This window comes from Pelodiscus sinensis, chromosome 17 (assembly GCF_049634645.1).
Source record: "Pelodiscus sinensis isolate JC-2024 chromosome 17, ASM4963464v1, whole genome shotgun sequence".
NCBI classification, from domain to species: Eukaryota; Metazoa; Chordata; order Testudines; family Trionychidae; genus Pelodiscus; species Pelodiscus sinensis.
The window spans coordinates 36364904-36390392 of NC_134727.1; the positions used below are offsets into that span (position 1 = coordinate 36364904).

General features: G+C 48.4%; 1 protein-coding gene across 1 annotated transcript in view; it reads right to left on the minus strand.

Moving 5' to 3' along the window:
- The window catches only part of GLRA1 (glycine receptor alpha 1), an 87118-nt gene that overhangs the window by 42996 nt on the left and 18633 nt on the right, over positions 1-25489 (minus strand). The window contains exons 2-3 of the mRNA XM_014581165.3: positions 13393-13523; positions 197-264 (exon numbers count right to left, since the gene is read on the minus strand). Of these exons, the coding sequence (XP_014436651.2) occupies positions 197-264; positions 13393-13523 (199 nt within the window). The remainder of the gene's footprint in view (positions 1-196; positions 265-13392; positions 13524-25489) is intronic.

Sequence of the window (25489 nt, forward strand, 5' to 3'; positions counted from 1 at the left end):
CACAAGATCTTTGGACAGTGAAATGCTACAAGTCTTGTACACTCAAGCCGTTAATTTAGCCACCCCTCAAATATAACCCAGTTGCAACAGTCTCCTTGAGCAGAAGAGCAGCAAACATCCCATTGGAAACCTGCCACATGCACTGGAAGCAGAATGTGACCGAACAAGTTGAATAGCTAGCCTTAATGTTACTTACCATTGTCGTTTCCGCAATAGAACCAAAGCTGTTGATGAAAATGTTGCAGCTGACGTTCACTGCAGGGCCTGTGCAACAAATTAAGAGCAGATCAGTAAACTACCGTGAGCTCATCGGCAAACATATCTCCACATTGTTGGGCTAAATCCTATTGGCTCGGCAGTTTAGCATTGTACATGGCACCATAACCTTTACTCTGCCCCATGTACTGTATGTTCGAAAATTTAAGTGGGTCATACATGTAGCCCCTTAGTCATATTCCACACACTTCCATGTTGTGCAGGGCCAAATCCTATCCCTCCCCCTCACTCTTATTTTGACTGGACCTTCCATTCCGGACCCAAGAAACCTCTCTGGTAGCAGTTTCACTGGAATGGGAACGTTCCCACCAAAACTTTTGATTTTAGGTAGGGGTGTTAAAGATTAAATGGTTAACCCGTTACCTGGTAAACATGTGCCTTACCAACATGCTTAATGGGCAACCAGTTAATCAGAGAGTCTGGCCAGGAGAACCAGCCCCCCCCACCTTTAACTGGTTAACTCTTCTGGGTGTTTTTTAATCCCTAGTTTCAGCAAAAAAATCACAAAAAGTTCACTGACCACTTCAAGTCCCACTTCCGGTCAGTATTTGTCATCTCTCTTTGGCCAGACTCTTGATAATAGAGCAGAGCATGGCCCCTCGTTTAGTGCAGCCTAACCGAATCCCATCCCTTTCCAACTTGAGGCTTTGACCCTCCCAGCCTTTGGGTAACAGCCTTGGAATTGCAGGCTGGAAAGTTGAGCCTGCCCCTTTAAAATACGGGGGACTGGTCACTTTGCAGGGGGCAGAGGAAGGCGTTGTCAAACGGGAAAGAGGGATTAGAGGTGGAACCCAGAATATCGAATGCACCACTGAAGTTGTCCGGAATTTGCCATGCAAAGCACATTTCCTCTTTGTTTTATCTTTGAGAGATTAAATAAATCAGCCAACTAATTTCAAATACATTTCTGTGCCTGGCAATTGCAAATAGGGATCAGATATATCCCGGACCAAGCTATGGCTGAAGCAGCTTGTGTTTGAAGAGTGGAGAGGGCGAGAGTTCTTCCTCTAGTACTCCCCTGTGCAGAGGACAGCCAGAAAAGTCTGCCAGAGCTCCGCTCACTGAGCATTGGGCTGGGGACAACATCTGGCCAGCTGTACTTGCTGGAGCTTGGGAAATTCATTGGTGCTGCCGGGTTATGAGAGCCGTTTCGATTTGGACAAAATTGATTCTCTGATTCTCTGCCCTGGACTCTGCTTCCAGTGGCAGGTCTTGTTGGTATGCATCACCCAACTCTCTACCTTCCCATAATACACTGAGAGGGACAGCTCCCTTCCTGACCCCTGCAGGTTGACCAGAGAACACCCTGAAGCATGCGCTTTCAGTAACATTAGACAAACTGGGAGTGAGCCCAGCGCTGTTGAGGCCTGTCCCCCACCATCCCAAACACCCTGGTCTTTGTGAGCAAAGACGTGTGTTGTGAGCAAGGTGTGTTGTGAGCAAGACACGAGAAGTCATTCTTCCGCTCTACTCTGCACTGTTTAGGCCTCAATTGGAGTATTGTGTCCAGTTCTGGGCACCACACTTCAAGAAGGATGTGGAGAAATTGGAGACGGTCCAGAGAAGAGCAACAAGAATGATTAAAGGTCTAGAGAACATGAGCTATGAGGGAAGGCTGAAGGAATTGGGTTTGTTTAGTTTAGAAAAGAGAAGACTGAGGGGGGACATGATAGCCGTTTTCAGGTATCTAAAAGGGTGTCATAAGGAGGAGGGAGAAAACTTGTTCATCTTGGCCTTTGAGGATAGGACAAGAAGCAATGGGCTTAAACTGCAGCAAGGGAGGTTTAGGTTGGACATTAGGAAAAAGTTCCTAACTGACAGGGTGGTCAGACACTGGAATAAATTGCCCAGGGAGGTTGTGGAATCCCCATCTGTGGAGATATTTAAGAGTAGGTTGGATAAATGTCTATCAGGGATGGTCTAGATAGTACTGGGTCCTGCCACGAGGGCAGGGGACTGGACTCGATGACCTCTCGAGGTCCCTTTCAGTCCTAGTTTTCTGAGATTTGGTCAAATCACTTCTCTGTGCCCTGACAGTACATACAATAAATCATTCACAGACATCTTACAGATGCATTTGTGGTTTAACTTGAGCTTATTTTCAGTCTCCGCTGTAACTGCTTCATGGGGGACAGTCTTCAAAAACAAACCAAAACAACAGAAAAGAAGAAAGAAAATGACATATGGTGGTTCTGGGTTTTTAAAATATCCCTATTGGTTACCCAGCTCATGCATCAGCATTGCAGATGGTATCTGACGGTTTATACTTGATGATAAGGCAAGGAGACGTGAAGCATCAGAAGCCACATCTGCAATCTAAACAGCCTCTAAAAAGATGAAACGCTTCTTTTTGGCCCACTGATTTTAACAAGATGCTTGCGGTCTGTAATCAATGTCAGCTTCCTCCTGTGCAGAAATTAATGGCATTTCCTGATCACTGAGCCTTTGCTTTCTGTCCTGTCCCCTTTGTAAGCTCAGTACCTGTTACCAAGAGACGATAGTTTTGCGGAGACATGACAACCTTCCTGTGCACCAGCGCGGTACAGCATCGGGTGGAGTTTCTTTGTACGAATTCCCAGAAACCTGAATGGTTGGCTTGCCAGCTTCCCGACATCTCCCTGTCAACGCCACAGTAACTCTCACTCTGCACAGCTCCCTGTCCAGACTGGTTAATTCAAGTACAGGCTAGACTATCACCTGCAAAAATGTATCTTTTTCTGGTTATTGTCCTTCCTAACCAATAGAAAAACAGCTGGCATCCCAGGCTGTGTCTAAACTGCAGGGTTTTTTTTTGAAAAAAGCAGCCTTTTTTCGAAAAAACTTCACCTGCGTCTAGACTACAGCCGTGTTCTTTCGAAATTAAATCAAAAGAACGCGGCTTTTCTTTCGACAGCGGTACTCCTCATTTCACGAGGAAGAACACCTTTTTTTGAAAGTGCTCTTTTGAAAAAAGGCATTCTTGAATGCAAACAGGGCTTTTTCAAAAGAGAGCATCCAGACTGTCTGGGTGCTCTCTTTCGAAAAAGCGGCTTGCTTTTTCGAAAGTACTGCTTGCAGTCTAGACGCTCTCTTTCGAAAGAGGCTTGCAGTCTAGACATAGCCCCAGGGTTTGAATGAGCCCATGTGAAATCGACCTGGAGCAAATCAACACTGTGGACTGTAGAGGTTGGGTGAACTCACTAATGCAAAATGCAGTTTTAGGATATTCCTTTTGCTGCTTGTTCCCTCTGTAATGCTCTGTTTGGGTTGGGAAGTGAGTGAAATATCTTGACTTTAGCAAAGCTTTTGATACGGTCTCCCACAGTATTCTTGCCAGCAAGTTAAGGATGGATGGGTTGGATAAATGAACTGTCAGGTGGACAGAAAGCTGGCTAGATTGTCAGGATCAATGGGTAGTGATCAACAGCTCGATGTCTGGCTGGTGGTCAGTTTCAAGTGGAGTGTCCCAAGTGTTGGTTCTAGGACCGGTTTTGTTCAACATCTTTGTTAATTACTTGGATGAGGCGATGGATTGCACCCTCAGCAAGTTGGCAGATGACACTAAGCTAAGGGGAGAGGTAGACATGCTGGAGGGTGGGGATAGGATCCAGAGTGACTTGGACAAATTGGAGGATTGGGCCAAAAGAAATCTGACAAGGTTCAACAAGGGTGAGAGCAGAGTCCTGCACTTGAGACAGAACAGTCCCAAGCACTGTTATAGGCTGGGGACCAACGGGCTAAGCAGCAGTTCAGCAGAAAAAGACTGAGGGATTACAGTGGATGAGAAGCTGCATATGAGTCAACAGTGTGCCCTTGTAGTCAAGAAAGTTAACGGCATATTAGGGTGCATTACGAGGAGCATTGCCAGCAGATCTAGAGAAGTGATTAGTCTCCTTTATTTGGCACTGGTGAGGCCACATCTGGCACATTGTGTCCAACTCTGGGCCCCCTCTTACAGTAAGGATGTGGAGTCATTGGCAAGAGTCCAGTGGAGGGCAATAAAAATGATGAGGGGGTTGGAGCACATGACCTACGAGGAGGGGCTGAGGGATTTGGGCTTATTTCATCTGCAGAAGAGAAGAGTGAGGGGGGATTTCAACTACCTGAAAGAGGGTTCCAATGAGGATGGAGCCAGGCTGTTCTCAGTGGTGACAGATGGCAGAACGAGGAGCGATGTTCTCAAGTTACAGTGGGGGAGGTCTAGGTTGCATGTTAGGAAAAACTATTTCCCTAGGGAGGGAGTGGAATCTCCATCCCTAGGGGTTTTTAAATCCCGGCTTGACAAAGTCCTGGCTGGGATGATTGAGTTGGGCTTGGTCCTGTTTTGGTCAGGGGGCTGGACTCAATAACATCCTGAGGTCTCTTCCAACCCTAGGATTCTATGATTAGTTTCCCTGAATCAAACTCAAGGGCAACTGTACAAGAGCAAAGTGTGTGTGTGTGTGTGTGTGTGTGTACATAGTATTTTGTCTGTGCAAGAAGCCTTTCATCCCAATGGACCATGCACGAAATGTTAAACTAACATGATAAACTATTGTAGCGGTAACATTCTCTTCTGCTGTACATGAAAGATTTCTGCTGTGCTCTTTTATCCTTGCCAAGCCATGTGGAACTCCTCGCTGCCACCTATGTTAGTACAGGCAACGTCTACCCCACGGATCTGAGAGAAGACTTTTGCTTTCTATGGGTTTGATTGTTAGACGTGCTAAGCACCTGCCACTCCAGCTGGAGTGAATGGGAACTATGAGTACACAGCACTTCTGACAACCAAGACCTATGTGGATACCTGGGAATTGCCTCACTTGCCACTAAAATGCAGTCACCTCTGGGGTGGAACACAGCTGTGCAGGAGTCCAGACCTAGAACAGCAAGGAAAAGTACAGGCAGTCCCCGGGTTACGTACAAGATAGGGACTGTAGGTTTGTTCTTAAGTTGAATTTGTATATAAGTCAGAACTGGTACATATTGTAGGGGAAACTCTAGCCAAACATTTCTCCAGAGCTCAGTTTTATTCTCCCACACCTCACTTCCCTCAGTCCTTTATTCCCAAGCTGAGGTGTCTGCTGAGAAAAGCCGCTCCGCGTCTCCCTGGTCTTCTGGGGGGGGCACTAGCTTCGCGTCTCCCTGGTCTGCTGGAGGGAAGCAGCTAGTGCGGGGTTGCCTCACCCCGTTTGTAAGTAGGGATCCGATGTAAGTCAGATCCATGTAACCCGGGGACTGCCTGTACTGCAGTTCATGACAGAGTCAAGGCTGTGGGGAAGGGTGTGAGGGATGTGGAAATGTCCACAGCTCTTCTCAGGATCTAACTAGCTCTGTCAGATTCAAACCTTCCTGGGTACTAACTGTGCTCCCCAAACTCAAACAAAACTCAGATGCTATTTCCTATTCTTGAGAATAGAAGGATGTGTGACTTCAAGGAGCAGTCCAAGCTCTTCCATAATCTCCCTCCCTTTTAATCTTAGCCTCCCCCAAAATCGATCTGGCACAATCTTGGCCTTATTTTCAATCAAAGCCATTAAAGTGCCTTTATGAGTTGCTGCCAGTTAATTTAAGTGACGTGCTCTGAGAGCTACAACCCCACGCTCTGCAAAGCTGCGGCCGTGACTCCCATATAAATTGGATGCTGATTTATGTGTGGGAGACTAAGCCAGTCAACTGCCCCCATGGGGAAGGGGAAGTTCATTGAAATAAATCTAAAATTAAATTATCCTGAATAAAATTACAATACAGCGGCCATCAGCAGCAGGATAATGTATACATTTCATTAAATATTAAAGTTTAATTTCTTTTGTGTGTGTGCGTGTGCACCATGGGGGTAAAAAGTGCCAGTGATGCATTTTTTAACCCTGAGTTGCTGCACTGGCATTACAGATAGTTGCCTTTCGCTCATCTCCCCAGGTATGCTCTTAATGTGAGCGTCTGCATGGGAAAACCTGGGACAGAACCTAGTCCTTGCATCTGGACTGCAGGTGTTAATGCAATGATTAATGGCTTGTAGGTGTTTTGCATGATCATAGACCAATTATTCCTGGAGAGGGAAAAAAGACCTGACAGTAAGAAACAAAAACAAGCCACAGAAATTAGAATCTCACAACAGTGGCTTTGTGATTGTGGGTCCTGGTTTATCTTGGGGAGCAGTCAAGGACAAAGCGCTTGGAAAGGAGAGTTTAGGAATGAAAAATAGCGACTGTCTGAGCTACATGGGGAGTTATTCAGGAATATTCATTGTGATGAGCAAATACAGGTTGAACCTCTCTGGTCCGGCAACATCCGTGGTCTGGCATGATTTTAGTTAGCTGGATGTCCATTTATCATGGGTGTGGCCAAGTTTCGTGTGGTCCTGGAAAGTTTGTTAGAGCCACCAGTCCTGGCTATCAGGACATGTCTACACTGGGGAGTTATTTTGAAACAACTCCCCTTATTTTGAAATAACAGGGCAAGTGTCCACACTACCAAGCCCGTTGTTTTGAAATAAAGGGCCTGTTTCGAAATAACTCCAGCTGGTGAAGAGGAATAGCTTATTTCAAAATAGTTATTCTGGGAATTATTATTTCCAAATAACTTATTTCGAAATAAGTCCCTAGTGTAGACATAGCCTCATTGTTCAGTGCTGTTATTTAGCTCTGATTTACCCCCTAAATATCTTCTGAGAGCCCAGCAAGCAGTGGAAGTGCTGGTAATGTTGCTAAGCGTAAGCATGGTTTTGATGCTTTCTCTACTTATTTCCTTGTGCCAATACAGTAAAATCCTGTAACAACACTTCCACTTGTGTTGAAGAGAGTCAATAAGCCTTGACTAGGCGTAGGCATATAGGGTATGTCTAGACTACATGGCTCTGTCGATGGAGCCATGTAAACTAGTTTACCCGGCATAGTCAAAGAAGCGGGGATTTAAATAATCCCTGCTTCATTAAAATAAACATGGCTGCCATGCTGTGCCGACGATCAGCTGATCCGGCATAGTGCAGCAGTCTAGACGCGGATCGGTCGGCCGAGGAAGCCTTTGCTGACCGATCGATCCCTTATGCCTTGTGAAACAAGGTTTACAGGATCGGTCGGCAACGTACCCCGCTTAGGAAGGAACAATCAGTTTCACACAGACAGAATGGGAAGCGACTGTCTAGGAATCATAGAATCCTAAAACTGGAAGGGACCTCACAAGTCATCGAGTCCAGTCTCCTGCCCTCACGGCAGGACCAAGCACCATCTAGATCATGCCTGATAGATGTCTGTCCAACCTGCTCTTCAATATCTCCAGTCAGGAGCGGCCCGAGGCCGGCTGCAGTAGCTGGCGCCCTAGGCGGGGCAGTGCAATCGGCACCCCTGCCTGCATGGCCGTCAATGGCCGTGACGTCATCATTGTGCGCCCGGGCCAGCGACGCCCTAGGTAGCTGCCTAACTCGCCTAGGCTCACGGGCCGCTCCTGTCTCCAGTGATGAAGATTCCTCCATCTCCCTAGGTAATTTATTCCAGTGTTTCACCACCCTGACAGTTGGGAAGTTTTGCCTAATTTCCAACCTAAACCTCTCTGGCTGAAATTTAAGCCCATTGCTTCTTGTCCTATCCTTAGAAATTAAAGAGAACACGTTTTCCCCTCCTTGTAACACGTAACACCCTTTTAGGTACTTGAAAGCTGTTATCATGTCTCCTTTTTTCCAGATTAATTATAGATTGTAAAATATTATTTTTTTACAGACGCCTTTGTTTTCTTCTAATCTAAGCGCTGTTCCCGATAAGGTGCACACCTACTAAACCAGATTGTTTTTTAAATCTGTAAGGCCTTTTCCCTCAATTGTGGCTTTTTTGAGCATCTTGTAAGGTGTTCTTAAATGTTTCCCAATTATCATTCTTTCTTTTTCTGATTAAATTCTTTTTCACAGCTCATTTGATTCATAATTGGCTTTGTGAAATTGGACCTATTAAAGCCCCTAGTGCAGATATATTATTGGTCTGCACTTTATTCTGCTTGCACATTATACATGTGATCAAGTCATGTTCACTTGTAGCTAAGCTACCGTTAATTTGAGTACTATCAGGCTTTATGTGGTGGGAGAAGCCCTTATAAAGAATTCCCTTGAGTTGGCAGTAACACTTTTTGACAGCACAACTCGGCTGGCATCTGGAGAGGCATAATTTGTGTGGCTTGATGCACAGAAAGTTTAAGGGATCAGGGTGCAATATACCACTGATCCCCCTCGATAAGGTTGCGAGGTTATGTGGAAACAAGATCTTCTCTGTTTAACAGTTCAGGCCTGATTCTGACTTGCATGAAGGTCCCTTTACACTGGTTGCACAGTATAAATTGCGTTTACCTTTGCACTGCCAGAGCAGAGTAAAAGGGGCCTTTGTTTAAATGAGAATCAAGCCCTTAATTTACTCCATCTGCTGCTTCTCCACTTGACATCACGGCACTCTGCCCATGCCATGGCAATGCATTGCCACAGCCATAATGTCTCAGCCAGAGCAGTGTGAGTCCAGGTGAGCTGGGAGAAAGGGAGCATATAAAACCAACCTCACAGGCAGACGTGGTATTAAGTCAAATGCAGCTTGATTGCTTCAGCCTCTCCAAGGGAATCCCTGTCCTGCATTTACCAGCCGTGAATCTCAGTGATTATCCCAAGAGTAGGGCAGTGGTTCCCAACCGTTTTGATAGCAGGGACTGGCAAACCCATTCAGAAACTTTTGGTGGACTGGTAACGGTTTAGTTGCACATTTGCATATTCAGTATGCAAATACTGTGTATGCAAATAAAATGTTGCTGGTCTGCTAAAAGCTCCGGCCTCCAGAGTCCCCCAGTGCCTGCCCTAACCCCTAGAGCCCCGCACTCCTCCACTACCCCCCAGTGCCAGCCACTGGTCCCAGAGTCCCCTGCATCCAACCCCCCCAGTGCCAGCCTTCTGCCCTCAGAGCCCCACAGAACCCCCAGAGTCTGCCCCACCCCCTCACCTAGCCCTGCGCTGCCTCCCAGCCACCAGCTGAGCGCATCTGCTCCAGTCACGGCTGCTCTAAGGCTGGAGGAGGGGCGGATATCATGGACCCCCAGTGCGGTTCCCCGGGGCCTCTAACCTGATCCTCAGTAATACCGATAAACGCCGGGACGCTCATAGCCACGAAGGCTCTACTCCCTGGTCCTGAACACACCGCCCGTAACAGAAAGGACACGGGGCAGCTGCCCGCCACGCAGCCCCACCGGCAGGGCCACGTGGCCACCGGCGGAGTGGGAACCAGGGCTGTGGTGAGGCTGTCTCATTAGGGCAGCCTGCAGTGCCACTCACCATGGGCGAGTGGGAGGAGAATTTTTAGTGTGTGCGCAGGTGCACACCTTATAGGGAACGGCGCTCCCCAGTGGGCGTGGCTAATTAGCAGTTGTGGGCGTGGCAGGGCCAGAGTGCCACAGCCCGGCAGGCAGGGGTTCATGGCCCGCCACCGGTCCGCAAACCAGTGGTTGGGAACCCCTACAGTAGGTGGTGCCCCTCCCTGTGGTTTAGTACTGCACCGATAGCTGGGTATGCACTGGACCCAATAGCCTCACCAGGCCTAGCATAAAGTGGGAGGTGGCCCAGAAGGGGTGGGGCCTCAGGCAGAATGGGCGGGGCTGGGGTTAACCTCCCTGAGGCGGCCTCGTCGCTCTCCGGAGCACATTGCCCTCAGCGCTGCTTGGATTGTGCTAGGTGGCGCTCCGGTGCCATTTAAAGGGCCTGCGGCTCTGCCCACGGCCACGGCCACAGTAGCAGTCATGACTAGGAGCACTGGGCCCTTTTCAGAACCATCCTTAGGATTTATGGGGCCCCTATGCCCGATGGCAGCTGGTGGGGAAGGCGACGTTTTAGCCACGTGCTGTTATAATCTTCAGCCACACGCTGAGGAAATATTTTAAAGCAAATATTAAGCCAAGGTCGCGTTCACCCACAGAGTCAATTCAGCAACTGGCAGGCTAGACTAGGGTTGGCAACTGCCTGTTAAGTGGCTTCCTCACCACTCGAACGGCTCTTTCCCAGGTTCGGTGCCTGCGAAGAGCTCTGGCCGGCATTGTCACTTTTGAGTTAACTAGATTCTCTCTGGAGAAAGCTGAGCCACAGAGCAGGGATAGGAAGAGGTGGGTGGGTGGGTGGACATTAAGACCCAGGGGGCCCCCACATTTTCAGGTGTCCTACGCAGCTCTGTATTCTGCAGACACGTAAGGATGGCTCTGGCCATTTTGAATCACTGGGCCATGCAGAAATTGTCCCTTTTGCACCCTGTCAGCGGGCCTGGACTGAGGGCTTATTAGGAAGGTGCAGCTACGCTGCTGGTGCCATCTTGTAGATCAGCTGAGTGACGAAGGTCCTGACTGCTCTGTGCCATTGGGGAAGTCCATGGCACCATTCACAGTAGCATGTGCACACTTCACCATGCCTTTGTAATGCCTCCCTCCCCCCATCGAACCTGTCTCTCAGCCCCACAGTGCACATGGGGAGCTAAGATGGCCACCCATGTGATAAACAATGTGAGTCCTGTGGTCAGTCTATATTGTCCTGCTCCTTTTGCTGCTCCACTTCTCTGCCCGCTAACCCGTCTGTGTTGGGATTTCACAGAACTATAGGACTGGAAGGGGCCTCCAGAGGTCATCAGTTCGAGTCCTCTGCCCTCACGGCAGGACCAAGCACCATTTAGTCCACCCCTGACAATTTTAGTGTAATTTGCCAAGCCCCTGTGTATCTTCCAAAAGCTCTTTTAAAAAAATCATCTGCTGACGTAATCTACGTCACTTCAGCTATATAAATAGCGTAGCAGAAGTCGACATACTTACTGGGGTGTCTTGCATGTGGTAAGGTCAGTGGGGACTGCTCTCTCATCAATGCCAACTACTCTTCTTGTTCTGGTGGAGTACTGGCATTAATGGGAGAGTGCTCAGGGATTGATTTATTGTGTCTAAGCAGACATGATAAATGGACCGCTGGTGGATCGATTACTGCAGTGTCGATCCTCGGTGGAATGGAGACAAACCCAGAGGCAGCTTTTCTTATTTCCCTGATGTGGAATTTCTCCCTTCCTCACCAAAACAATAAGTGCCTCACCCCAGGTGGCTGAGGCCTAGGAGAGGAGAGATGAAGCTTTACGTCACTGATGTCTTTTCTCTTTATAAAAACATTGTGACTTTAGTGGCTGCAATTGTGTATGCTACAGATCTAGAAACGTTGACTTTATCCCCTTGGAAAGGGAGCTTCCCTATGGACCCAGCTGTCACTCCTTGCCCTAGAAAACCCCAGGCTGTTGGGTTTTCAAGCTGCCATGTTGTCATGTGTAGAAAACGATTTGAAGTCCTTTTTAGACATATTTAGGGCTCCCTCGGAGTCTTGTTCAGACAGACGCTCTGGGCATGTCTGCACCACAAAAAACACCCACAGCAGCGCCGTGTCTCAGAGCTTAGGTCAATTAACTCAGTCTGGAGGAGCATGTGCAACGGGGCTAAAACTGTAGCATAGACATTCCTGTTCAGGCTGGACAGACACCCACCCGCCTTGCTGGATTTCAGCACCTGGGCTCTGCAGCAAGCTCGAATGTCAACCCTGAAAGCCTCACGAGCCTGAGTCAGTTGACCTGAGCTCTGAGATTCGTGATGGGGGGGTATTTCTGGAGCCTAGTCCTGTCCTCTGTAACCAAGGCCCCTGGCTTCACAAGAGGTGGAATGTGAAAAAAATAATCCCAGTGAATGTTTTTAAAGATCTATAATATTTTTGTAATGTGACAGATCTGACATGGGTGATGCTTGACATGAATAAGGAAGAAGTGGGGACTAAAGACTTCTGTCAGGACTTATTTGGGACAACCAATGTCACTCTCTTATGGCTTCCCCACCGTTTATGAAATACTATGGTCATTTCATTCCCATTCACCATATATATTCCAACACCACAGTTTACAACCTTTGTATAAAGAGACACCGTTCTGTTCCAGGATCCCCTGCTTCCATCAGTTTGGCATCCAGACAGGTCCCCTTTCTTGTTTCATAATATGGGGATGGGCAGTTTGGTTATAATCCCACGAGCCAAAGTATTAATATTTTGCTCCCCGAGACCATCTTTGCAATTTCAATGGGATGTTATTTTCACCTTTGTGCGCTACCTTTACTGTGTTTCTGGTTGTACGGTCATTATATTTCACCCCAGAAACAATTGCATTTCAGTTGCAAATGAACTGTTTCCAATATAACGGTGTGATAACAAATGAGTAAAGAACGTTTGGAAGGTCCCAAAGGATGGAAGATGTTGTACACTGTAACAGGGTCAGGCCAGAGGGGTCCAAGAGAGTGAGAAGGGAGGTATGTTAGCCTTAGATTGAGTAAATTTCTGTTCCCAGTATAAACGGGCAGGGGCTAGTCCAGAACCAGTGGGAACTTGCTGGAATCAATCAGGGCAATTAAGTACCTGGAGCTAATTAAATGGGCTTCCAGAGTCAAGTGAGCTAAGGCTAGTTGGAACACCTGGGGCCAATTAAAGAACCAGTTCAGATGGGTTAAAAAGAGCTTCCCTGTAGTTAGTTAGCACGTGGGGAGCTGAGAGGACAGAGGGAGCTCTGCAGAGGACCTAGGAGGAGCAAGTACAAGCAGGTACCAGGAGGAAGAGCCAGAGGTTAGGAAGGTGCTGGGGAAGGTGTGGGGAAGTAGCCCAGGGTTTTGTAGCTGTCTCGCAACTCGTGTTGGAGACATTTACTGACAGCTGCTTTTACAGGACTCTGAACTGGAACCCAGAGTAGATGGGCATGGGTCCCGCCCGCCAGGCGCTCCCCATTTTCCACTCAGGGAAAAGACTGGCTGGGGAAAAGAAAGGGGTTTATCCAGTGCTGTGTCATCTGGGATGGGGGTCCACTAGGACTGTGGAGTTTGGTTTCCCTCTGTACCTCATGCTGCCCAATGACAAGAGCAGTTCGACAAATAGCAAGCTGATGCCCTAGGTGTGGTACCTAAATTGAGGGCTATTGTGAGCCTCTGAGGCAAGCAATCTGCCTGAAAGTGCAGAACCCACCAAGTTTGAGTGGGAGCGTTGTCACGATACATATGAAGTCCGTGTAGTTCCTTTCCAACCAGGAAGACATTCACGGGGTGGCATGTAAACAGTGTCCCGAAGCAAACAAAATAAAATAGCTGGCTGGTGCCTACCTTTAAAATTTGGTCTGATTCTGGCATCGTAGCCTGAGGTTCTGCCCATCAACTTATCCAGGAAATCCGATGGGGACATGGGCTTCGGAGCAGACCGAGCTGCCGCTTCAGCTTCTTTGGATGCCGCCAGGCTGCGTGATTGAAAAGAAAGGAAAGGTTTAATTTGTAGCTGTTGTAGAGACTGTATCCCATGCGGTGCAGGGCTGGGGATCTGAAGGTAGAGCAGCCAGCGCCTTGTTTCCATTGCTAGAGGGGCTAGGTAGCTCTGTGGGTTCTTAATGAGACTGGTCTCTGCTAATTTGTTTGCCAAGCCCAAACATCTCAGAATATAGAATCCCAAGTACCAGTGAGATGACGAATGAACTAAATCCGTTTGCTAATATCGGTACAGACCCCTGGCGTCTGACTAAATCAGAAGTGTGAACTGCAGCACCAAACCCCAGTGGGAAAACACACTCGGAGATTAGCCTAGATTTATTACAGGCCACCAATTACCACGTACGTACATCGCAAATAGCAAAGGAGCACGTACAGAGCTCTGACTTTCTCCTTTTCAAAGTGGGGGGGGGGGAGATTGGAACTGCACAGGTCTCATTGGCTTTAATGGTGTCACATGGCTTCATAGTTCATGCAGCACTCTGGGGGAAGGCATTGTGTTTTCTTCCATACTTTCTGGCCAATGCAGATGAAGTTATCTGCAATGCAGGGTTCTGAGTTGGGAGACAGCCTCAGGGTCTTTGTGGCCGGGAGCACAGCAGAGTGCAACCATAGAATGATACTCCTCGCAAGATAGGGCTGGCTCTGAGGGTGGGAGAGGCAAGGATATCAGTCATCTTGGCATCTAAGGCCAGGTCTATATTTAAGGAGACAGTCGACTTAAGACACACAATGCCAGCTACAAGAATAGCTGTTCCTTATGTTGAATTGATGTTCCTTATGTTGAATTTCCATTGTGGGAAGTTGATGGGAGAAACTCTTTTGTTTTCTCCCCTTACTCCTTGAGCCTTTGTGGAGTACTGGAGTTGACGGGGGCGCCATCAGCAGTTGATTGACTGGGTCCTTACTAGACCTGCTAAATCAAACCCCAGAAGATTGAACTCCAGAGCATTGATCTCCAGGTAAGAATAGACAAGGGCCAAGTGGCTTGAAGGCTTAAGTAGAGTTATCTGGTGTGTAGACCTTGGGTGAAGCCACTGACAGACACCTTGGCGACTTCCTGGGTGGAGTAAGCAAAGTGATCGGTTGTCCCATAAGGTGTGAAATTTACCCCTGAAAAGATCATCCAGGCCTAGGCACCAGCTAACTCCACTTCAGCCTTCAAGAGCTGTAAACCACTGAAATCTCACTGAAGCCTACAGAGTAGGGCTTACATGAGGCCTAGCCCTGGTTATTGCCATTCATGCAGGGACGAATTTCACCTAGAGAGACTAAACCTTTGAATCTCCATTTTCAGTTTTGCAATAAGATGTAATTTCCAAGCCAGAAATGAGCTAATATTTCATCCTAGATGCTGCCATAATGGGCCCTGCATTGCCATGCACAGTACAGCTTTGAGTTCTGCCTTTTGATGTCTGTTTTCATGGCAGTGGGGAGGGAATGCAGTGCGCCCGGCTGGCCCTGATGTGGGAAGTGCTGCAAGTACATCAGAGAATCCTGCTTCCCTAGCTTGTGGAACCTATTGCTTTCTAAAGGAGACAAGACACAGAGCAGGAGCCGTGTTAGTCTGCATCTGCAAAAATAACGCATTGTCCTGTGGCACCTTAGAGACTAACAGATTTACTTGGACATCAGCATATATGGGTAAAAAACCCCACTCTGCCAGATGGTTTCACAAAAGCTTGTACCCAGAACAATTTGTCCATCTTTAAGATGCCGCAGGACTCCTCGTTGTACCAACATGCAACTGCAATGCACCCAAGTACAGCTCTGGGTCTGGTTTTTGTGCTGACCCTTTGCCCAGAGCTGAATGGGACCCCTTAGCCGTGCTTTTTCTGTGCCGGTACGCACCAGTACGGCGTACCGGCACCTTTTTTTTGGAACACTTGCGCTGCATCGTTTTCCCTCGGCACAGCCCCCAGCCTGACTGACTCCTTCTGCGGGAACAGCGAGATGAAACTCAATGTAGGATGTTTTCATAGATTAATTCTTTAAAATCAAAGTAATAAACGGCCTATACAAATGTCTTATTTTGATTTTTTATTTCAACAATTTTTATTTATTGCAACATGATGATAAAAGTTTATCACAAATTCAGTAGAAAAGGGTTTAGGGGACGCAGTAAGAAGACGGGTGGGAGAGGCGTTTTTCAAATTTACTTTCCTGAAGAAATGAGTACTGGCACTTTTTTTTTTTTTTTTATAAACACTAAAAAGCACTGCCCCTTAATAAGAACAATGGGGAGGTAAAGCACTTCCCACTTACTGGATTGTTCCAGAGAGAGGTACCCTGAGCGGGAGGCCATTACTACTGGTCTGATGGGGGTAAAAGATTGTGCTAGTAGCAGTGTCCTGTGCTAATCTGTCTGTTTTCCAAGGGCAGGCCATAGACAGGCGTTGGGAGCTGCTGACATTTTTTAGTTTATTATTTTGTTTATAGGAGGAGCATGATTTTTCTCGATACTCAGGAGGCCTCCTCCACATTTACTCAAACGGAGTGAGGGTAATTCACCCGTGAAACAATCAAGGGCGGAGTTTCAGGAGGGCAGGGGGCAGCAGCCATGTGTGCCGGGCCGTGGTTTGCTTTTCACCCCGTTCCCTAGACTATTAGGGAGCGAGGGGAAAGTGCTTGCATTCCGTGATTTACCCCTCTGCCCCTCCCTTCACTAGCCAGGTGTGAGAGGCACGCACAAAATGCAAGTACTTTCCCCTCGCTCCCTGACAGTCCGGGGAATGGGATGAAAAGCTAGTCGTGGCCCGGTGGGCGTGGCTGGCGCCCTTCCTCCCACCCTTCCAAAACTCCTTGGAAACAATTGACCACGGGTCACGGTAGGTTCCACATCACAGGTAATTTTGAAATCAAGTTGGGACGTTTTTCGGAAAGGTCTGCTGTAGTTCAAACAGAATGAAATCGGGGATGTGCGAACGCCCGTGTCCTTGCAGGAGGGCACACGACACTAGAGCAGGGGTTCCCGACCTCTTGAAGCACAAGGTCTCTTTTTGAATTTAAGTGCAATCCAGGATCTACCTCAAACCCAAATCCCCTGGCCCAGCCTCCTTCCTGCCCCTTCTCCGAGGCCCTGGCCCTGCTCACTCCATCCTCCCTCCTTCCCCCATTCTCCCTGCCTTTCACTACGCAGGGGCTGAGGGTTGGGGTGCAGGCTCTGGTCTTGGGCCAAGGGATTTGGAGGGTGAGGGGCTCTGAGCTGAGCGTGGGTTAGGGGCTTGGGGTGTAGGAGGGGTTTCATGACTGGAGCAGGGGTTAGGAGCTGGCTCCTGCTGGACACTGCTGACCTCAGATGGCTCATAGGTGGTGGTGCAGTGGGGCTAAGGCGCCCTGGCCCTGCACCGCTCCCAAAAGCAGCTGGCAAACTCCTTCCATCCCAAGCCCTGTTGTGCTCCCCCCACTCTGCTCTGTGGAGACAGGCTACAGGGGTTGGAGAGGGAGCACCCTGACATCAGCACCCTCCTCTCCTTCCCCTGCCCTGCACGGAAAGCAGGAGGCTCCTTGGGAGGGGCAGCTCTAAGGCAAAGGGCAGGAGAAGTGCAGCAGTGGGAGGAAGGGCAGCTGAAATACTGGCACCTAACAGCCTCGTGGCCAAACCCGTCAGGATCCCGTCAGAGGTGCCAAGATCGACCCGTAGATCCCGATCGACTGGTTGGTGACCACTGCCCTAGAAGATCACAATGGTCCCTCCTGGCCCTAGACTCTCCGAAGTACTAGACGGGGCTTTTATTCTGATCTTTGATTGCCACTTGGAATGATGCCTAGGCGATTCAGTGGACATCAAGTCTCCCATTTCCTCCTGCTCGGTCATTGACATTAGCAGATGCTAATACTGATGATATGTTGGCTGCTGTCTTTGGTCTTACACTGGGGATTAGACCCAGGGCTTCTCCGATACTGCAGCTTGAATTAATGAGCCAAGTGCTGTTGATGGGAGCTGTCATAGACTCGGATCCTCTGAGGAGCAGTGGTGAAATGGTTACCACAAACACAAGCTGTGGACCGTTAGCTCCAAAACAGAAATGCTTAGACTGGCATGGTACCAGGTTAATATACTATCACTAGCCAATAGCCCGTCATAAGACGGGATTTTCAGGTCTCTCCTCCACGTCCGTCTCTCTCTCTCTCTCTCTCTCCTTTGCCTACTGCCTGCCCCTCCCCTCTCTCTCAGCTCTCACTTGGGGGACTGCGGAGCCCAAATGTCCGCTTGCTCCTGCGAGGCGGCCCGGCTGAGTGGCACAGAAGTCAGCCAAGCGCCACGGCGGGAGGCGAAGGGGGCGGGGCAGTAATGTTCATGGCCAAGAGGTGAGTCCTGGAGCCACTGTCACACCGCACTTCACTTCCCGGCATCCCCATGCTGCATGGGGAGCGTGGACCCCAAACAGCCGCTTGTGCTGCTTGCTCCCGTGCGGCGGCCCGGCTGAGTGGTGCAGAAGTCAGCCGAGATCCACAGCGGGAGGCAACAGCACTGCCCAGAGGGAACAGCCAGCATTTCAGCGTTACAGAGTCACAGACATTGGGCTACTATAGATGGGTATGTCTACACTACCACCCTAGTTCGAACGAGGGTGGTTAATGTAGTTATACGAACTTGCAAATGAAGCCACGAGGAGTACAGGTAGTTCGGAATAGGAAGCCTAATCTGAACTACGTAGTTCGTGCCGCGTGTAGCCGCGGGCACGGAGTCCGAACTAGCGGACATTTAAAAATGGTGGCGCCCGGCAACATGCAAATGAAGCCCGGGAAATTCAAATCCCGGGCTTCATTTGCAAGTTCGTATGACTACATTAACCACCCTAGTTCGAACTAGGGTGGTAGTGTAGACATACCCTAAATGATTACCCAGAAAAAATGAGGTTTACTAGCATCTAAAACAATGTGATATAGATCCTGACGGGTCAGAGGTCGCTGGTGATTTAAGATGCACGTCATATGTCTGTGTATAGGGGGAGATAGCATAGCAAAGATTAACATCTCTAATAGCTGGCAAATAATTAAGAGCAGTGTTTCAGTTTCTAGGCCCTTAACCTTCCTAAACACAATGTCTGATCTCCCTAAGGTTATGAATGGAATAATTTTCTGCAAATTGCGATGGCAGGGTTTTTTTCCCCCCTTAAATTTGTTTTTGTTCTATTTCAGCAGTAAAGATGCTAGTTTGCCAATGCGGGAGAGGATTTATGACCAGAAATGATCTGGAATATGAAATTAGGAGTTGTTTACCCACTGTGTTCCTTTACAGCTTCTATATATTAAGCCTCTCTCAATCTAAATCTAACCCGGGCTAATCTGCACCCACACATTTTACAATAGACTGTCTAGTTTTTATATATTTCAGACTAAATTGTCTGATTTGGGTTCCCATGTTGGAGCTAGAAAATTGTCCGACCCCAGACCAACGTGTCCGATAATGGGATGGTTGGCTTTAAAAACCCCTGTACCCTTGATTTGCAAACTCAGTAGAAAACGTTTGTTTGGAGCGGGTGATCAATTCTGGCTAATACATCTGCATTCAAAGAGAGCCTCGGCATGGAAATTAGTCTGGAGAAAAAAAATTTCAATTAAGCAGCAAATGGGTTGGTAACGAAAGAATCCTGCCTTTTCAGCACAGAGGTGCCAGCTAGTGCAATAAACTGATTTCTTCTCATTAACTGTGGGCTTTGGGGAGAATACAGGGAGAAAAATGCAATACAAATCTAATAGGGTTTTTTAAGTATAAAAAGATTATTAAAAAAAACCCCTTCTAGTTCCATTGGAATTTACTTGGAAAAATGAGAGGCTGGAGCAGAGAGATTGTACATACAGGAAAACCCAGTGCTTCTAAAACAGCCTTGGTTGCGTGTATGTACAGAAGAAGGCTTTAATCTTGCAAAGGAATGACTGCCCTAGCTTTTAAGTGTTGCAGTTATTCAGATCCATTTGCTGTAAGCCACAAATGAAACAAGTTGTCTGGTCTCAGCTCACAATGCAAAATATATTTTCTACCACTCATTGTAATCAGTCATGTTCAAAATCGAATAACAGTTTGCTGAATCTAATAAGGATTCTGAGAAATCACTTAATTTGGCTAGAAACCTCGCTGGCCTTGATTCCCCTAATATCTGAGCACCTTCCTCCTGGTGCACTTTTCAAACATTAATTCATACAGTGGGCAGGGAGGGGACATGCAAATAGACTTGTTATGGATGAGATAACGTGGGGGAGATAATATCTTTTATTGGACCAATTTCTGCTGGTGAGACACAAGCTTTTGAGCTACACAGAGCCTTTCTATGCCTCCTTCCTTTGCAAGCAATATCACGGCTGGTATTTGAAAGGGAATTTAAGGCTGTTAAGTCCATTGAATTTCAATGGGATTTGGACATCTAGCTTCCTTAGGCTCCTTTTAAACTACCCCCAGCCTCTCAAGATAAGGAAATTGAAGCAGAGGGCACTCTAATGATTTGACCGAGGTCAAAGAGTGAGTCACTGGCAGAGGTGGGAAGAGAACCCAGAAACCTTTCTCAGTCCCTTGATCTAGCCACTGGGAAATGGGCGTTCTTGTTTAATACATGTTGAAATGGATGACTTTGCATAAGATCTAAAATATACACTGTGGCCTGATGAATTTGAAATGCATGTACAGATCCATGTCAGGAACCAAAATGATTTGCTTCTGCAGAAGAAAGAGGCATAAGGATGAAAATGACATAACGGTCTTCTGTGTTGTAACTACTGATGGTGCTTTGTGGTAAAGAGGGAGTCTAGAAAGGAGTCTAGATAAGATCCCGGGCCCAAGCAACGGAGGATAAATCTTGCTTGGCTTCCAGCTACCTGAACAGTAAACACAATGGTGTGAGTTGGTGTGTGGCTAGACAAGTGTGGAGCAATCAGGTAGATGGAGGCCGGTGCATCTCAGTGGGAGAGGTTCTACACATCCGATCTAACCATGCATCCTGAGAACATCAGAGTGGAGAGAAAGGATAAGGGAGCATATTCTCAGCTGCTGTAAATTGGGAGGGAGCCATTGACTTCAGTTGTGGTTCCGGCTCTGTATTTTTAAAGCTTGCTATACCTAGAAGGCAGGTTGGCAAAAGAGAGAAGGCAGGTGTGTGTGTATGAGCCCTTTAGCTGTTCCTACCCCGCTGGAGTTTTAGTGTGTCTCTTGAAAAGTAGCTTCTCTCTGTCCCATTGGGCACATGTCAAAATTGCTCGTGGCATTTTGTGCAAGCTGTTAGCCACCAAAGGAAACTTCCTAGCCTCTCTGTGTTTGCTGGATGTGATATTCAGGAGGTTCAGGAGCACTTGAGCGGGCTACTGAGTGTTGTCATGCAACCAATGGGCTACTGTACGCACCATTGCTAGCACATGCTATGCCAACAGCTGCTACATATAGGCTTGCCATGGTCAAATGCTGTGTTGGGGACTCGGATAACCAATTGGACTAGTGGGTGGTTGTCTTTGTCTTTTCTGAACTCTGCCTGAGCCTCTTGTGGCTACATCTGGAAACCTCTTTAGACAACTGAGGGGTCCCTGTGTCAGTCTGTAACTTTAAAAACAATGAGTGATCCTGTGGCACCGTAGAGACTAACAAAAATATATCTAGTCTCATGCGCTTTCGTGGATAAGACCCACATCATCAGATGAGTTGCAGTGGAAATAACAGAATGCAAGATATGTATAATAGCAGAAGTACATGTCAATTGTAGGACTTGTGCAAATGAAGCTAATTAAGTGCGCTGGGTGTGTTCCTTTCATAGCTGTTGATGTGAACATGCGGATGTCAAAGGCAAGGGAAATTGGCTTTGTAGTGTGTTAAACAGTTAATGTCTTTATTCAAGCCCAGGGTAATGGTGTCAAATTTGGGGATGAATTCCATAGGCTTGAGGAGAGACTTTCTTGAGCGATATCTGGGAATTCTGCCTTCCCTTTGGCCTTGGACATGCTACCCTAAGTGACACTTTCATATGTTGTTTTGGAATCTCCGCTTGGACAACCCTGGGTCCTACAAATACAAGTCAGAGAGAACTGTCCAGTTAATCTCAACTTATTGAAATTCACGAGAGTGAATTTCAGGGCCCACGTGGGTTGTTGGGTTGTCCAAATCAACTCAGCTTACCCCTCACAAATAGAACTATGGCACTGCTTCAGTTTCGTTGGCACCATCACACACAATCTATTCATATTATTTTAATAAATTAAACTAATGACCAGAGGCGCTGCTAACATTGGGCTTACATTGTGTTTCAGAACCCCTAGTAAGACTGGCATGATCCCAAAAAGTTTACAAACCAGACAGGCACAGGAGCTGAGAGAAAGCATCCAGAATCATTGAATCCTAAGGCTAGAATGAAAGCTCAGGAGTCATCAAGGCCAGCCCCCTGCCCAAAGCAGGACCAATCCCAACTCAATCATCCCAGCCAGGGCTTTGTCAAGCCAAGACTTAAACACCTCTAGGGATGGAGATTCCACCCCCTCCCTAGGGAACCCATCCCAGTGCGTCCCCACCCTCCTAGGGAAATTATTTTTCCTAATACCCAACCAAGACCTCCCCCACTGCAACTTGAGACCATTGCTCCTCGTTCCTCATGCTGCAATGCAGCATGCATAATCACAGATGGGTTTGTAGGAAGATAGAATCCTGCTGTGGTTTAGTACCAGGCTCAAGGGGAGAAAGGAATTCTCCTTTTATTGACACTGCTACAAGCCCAGGTCGATCAGGCCCAGACTAGCTGTCAAACGACCCTAACAACCAAAAGGGGGCACACGGAGGGTCAGTGAACCAGCACTATCCCTTGTGAGATTAAATGCCAGCCCACTGGGAGGACACAGGCTCTGAGCCGTCCGAGGTCCAATCAGCAGAATTCATCCGAAGGCGAAAACTGTTGGAAGATGAACTGGGCTGGTGGGGAATTTGATGATAGTCCGTGTGATTTCCTAGGATGGACTCTTCAGGCTTTCAGCGGCACCGGTTTGTGGAACCCCTCGGCCCAGGCTGGCACCGGTGCCCAGCTGGCTGTGTTCCTGGATTAGCTAGCAGAGGGAAGATTTTGACAGCAGGACATGTGGCTTAGGAAGCTCTCCGTCTAGACGGCCCCCGTCCTGCTGCTTTCTGTCCTTTTCATTTATTTGGCCACCGTGATGTATTGTGAGGCTTGTTTGTGGTTGTAGCTGGGGCTGTCCACCCGCTTACGTCCGACCACCCAAAATCCCCAGCCTCGGTGGATAACGTAGGCAGAGAACTCTCAATTCTCTCCTCACCAGGAAGAAAAGCCTAGGACTGCAGTTAGCCGGCTGGCCTGCCGACCCTCCCGCTCCATAGCAGGGAGGTCACTGGTAATCCTTCCCACCAAGAGCACCGGTCATTGGTAATAGCAGCAGCACGCATTCAGTTTTGGGGAGGGACAGGCACAGCTCTGGTAGGACACGTGAGACGAAAGGGGCCGGGATCCTTCTCAGGAATAAATCAGCATCGCTCCCCTCACTTCGCTCGCGCGGCCTTTGATTTTCACCAGCTGGAGCTTGCCCCCAAGATACCGGACAGTTCAGACACAGTGCAACGTGCATCCAATGCGCGCGAGGCGATCATTTCCCACACGTCAGGGCTGCCTGGGAACAACGGCTTCAGTTGCGTTACACAGACCTGCGGAGGGCGTGTCTGTTTGAGAGAGAGACACGCACTGGGGGGCTCCTTTCAACGGAGGCAACTCACATTCCCCCTTTTCTTTAGGCTGTGTTGACAGCAGAGGGAGACCGTCCGCGTCAGGCGCTGGCCTGTGCTTGGGCATGCACAAAGGATGCAGCGGAGTAGGGCGCTGCTAAACGTCGGGCACCGCTGTGCCCCACACTAAGCAGTGCCCTAAGCTGTGCGTGTCTAAGTGTGATGGCCAAGGACAGGGCCGGCTCAAGCAGCCCTGTTCCCCACAACCCCAGCCTGAGCTCCAGCCTCTTGGCCTAGGCAGCCCAATCCCCTGGCCCCCACTCCACCTCCCGGCTCCCGTGGCCCAATCCCCCAGCTCCTTGGCTCTGGCTCTACCCTCTTGGCCCCAAACCCTGATCCCTCCAGTCCCTGGTTCCATCTCCTGGCCCCTGTGGCTAAATCCCGCAGTGCCCCACTGCCCAGTTCAGGTGCTCCAATCCCCTGGCCCCCTACCAGCAAGCCCCAAACCCCACCCCCTGCTCGGCCTCCCGGCCAGCAGCTCTGGTAGGCTACACAGCTCCTCATCACCTGCTCCCCCACCAGCCTCCCTAACATGGGCGGTGGGTGAAGGTAGGGCTGGGAGAGGCAAGCTCCCAACCCCGCCCCTTCTACTGAGGCCCCGCCCCCCGGATCCAAACCGCCTCCCCATCCCGCCCACTACGGAGAGGGCAGGCAGTGCGCGGCTCCAGACTCCCTGGTCCTGGAGCACGAGGAGGGCAACAACACCCTGCCCCAGTTCGCCTGTAGTAGGTATCCTGGGGGCAGAGTGTGGGTGGGACCAGGCTGTCAGTTTGGGAAGGCGAAGCCTTCCCTAGTCTAGGCTACTGGCCACCTGTGCTCCCTGCCCGGTTCCTGTCTCCCCTGCTTCTCCTGCAGAGTTGCTGCCTGTTCCCACAGGCACTTGGGCTGTGTAGGGCAGGGCTTTGGGTCCCAATATTTATTTGCAATCAAAGCTGCACTAGGAAGCAAATCTTGTTCCGTTTGGATCCATGCAAACAGGGGGCCTGGAACGCAGCAAAACCAGGCTGGGCCAAAGGAGCATGCTCACGTGCGCGCGCACACACACACACATAGATGAAAAACTATTTCTCACACACACACACACACACACACACACAGATGAAAAACTATTTCACACACACACACACAGATGAAAAACTATTTCACACACACACACACACACACACACACACACACACACACACACAGATGAAAAACTATTTCACACACACACACGCACACAGATGAAAAACTATTTCACACACACACACACACATAGATGAAAAACTATTTCCATCTATGATCATCAGAATGTAAGGACGGGCACAGTGAGAAACATGTTGCTTGAGATCTTATTGGTGTTTGATTTGAGGATAGTTATTTGGTGTGGTTTTTACGTGTCATGTTGTCACTTTGTGCATCTGTGGTTCTAAAGCTTTAATGCGCTGAAGCTTAATGGCCAATTTCATTACGTAATTGTTGGCTGAAGTCTCTATAATTTCCCGCACTTGAGAAAATATAAAATGGATACAAATAGAAAAAAAAAAAGCCTTCAATATGATCTGTCAAAATTATTAAGCCACAAAAATCAAATTCTGCCAAGCTTGTTTATGATTCACAGTGAGAGGAAACCGCAAATTCCTGCTCTCGGTCACACATGTGCAACCTCAGTTCTGCAATGGACAAGTATTAACCGAGAGCAGAATTTGGCCAATTATCCATGAGAAAATGAACAGAATTCCGATATAGAACACCCCGCTCAGGCTGCCATCCATTGTAAAGTGAGGGTGCAAGTGACGGGGAAGTGTCTAGAGAAATCAGGAGGAATTATTTGGTATCAGAATACTAGTACTGCTCTCATGGCACTAAGACATCCCGGTGTGAAAGCACAGGCTATAGAAGGGTTTCATTGGAACCCGGCCTTAATTAATGTCTAATTTTTTGTAAAGTGCAATTTCAGCCCAAGCTGACTGCACGTACAATGCTGGAGGCTTACTCCCAGGAGCAATTTATTTCGCTGCTTGCTGCAATCCAGAGCTGGCCGGCTGCTAATTTTCTGAAGCGAGAGCGCAAAGGCTGAGTTGGTTCGTTACCCTCTCCACTGTCCCCCGCTCTGGCTGGCTTAGAGGTGTGCGGTGAGGAGGAGGGAATCTTTGTTCTTCCTGATGCTGCTTTTGACTGGGGAGACTGAGAAAGGGACCAAGATTCTACACTTGTTTCATGCAGGCCGGTGAATAGTTATGGAAAGAGCTTCCAGGC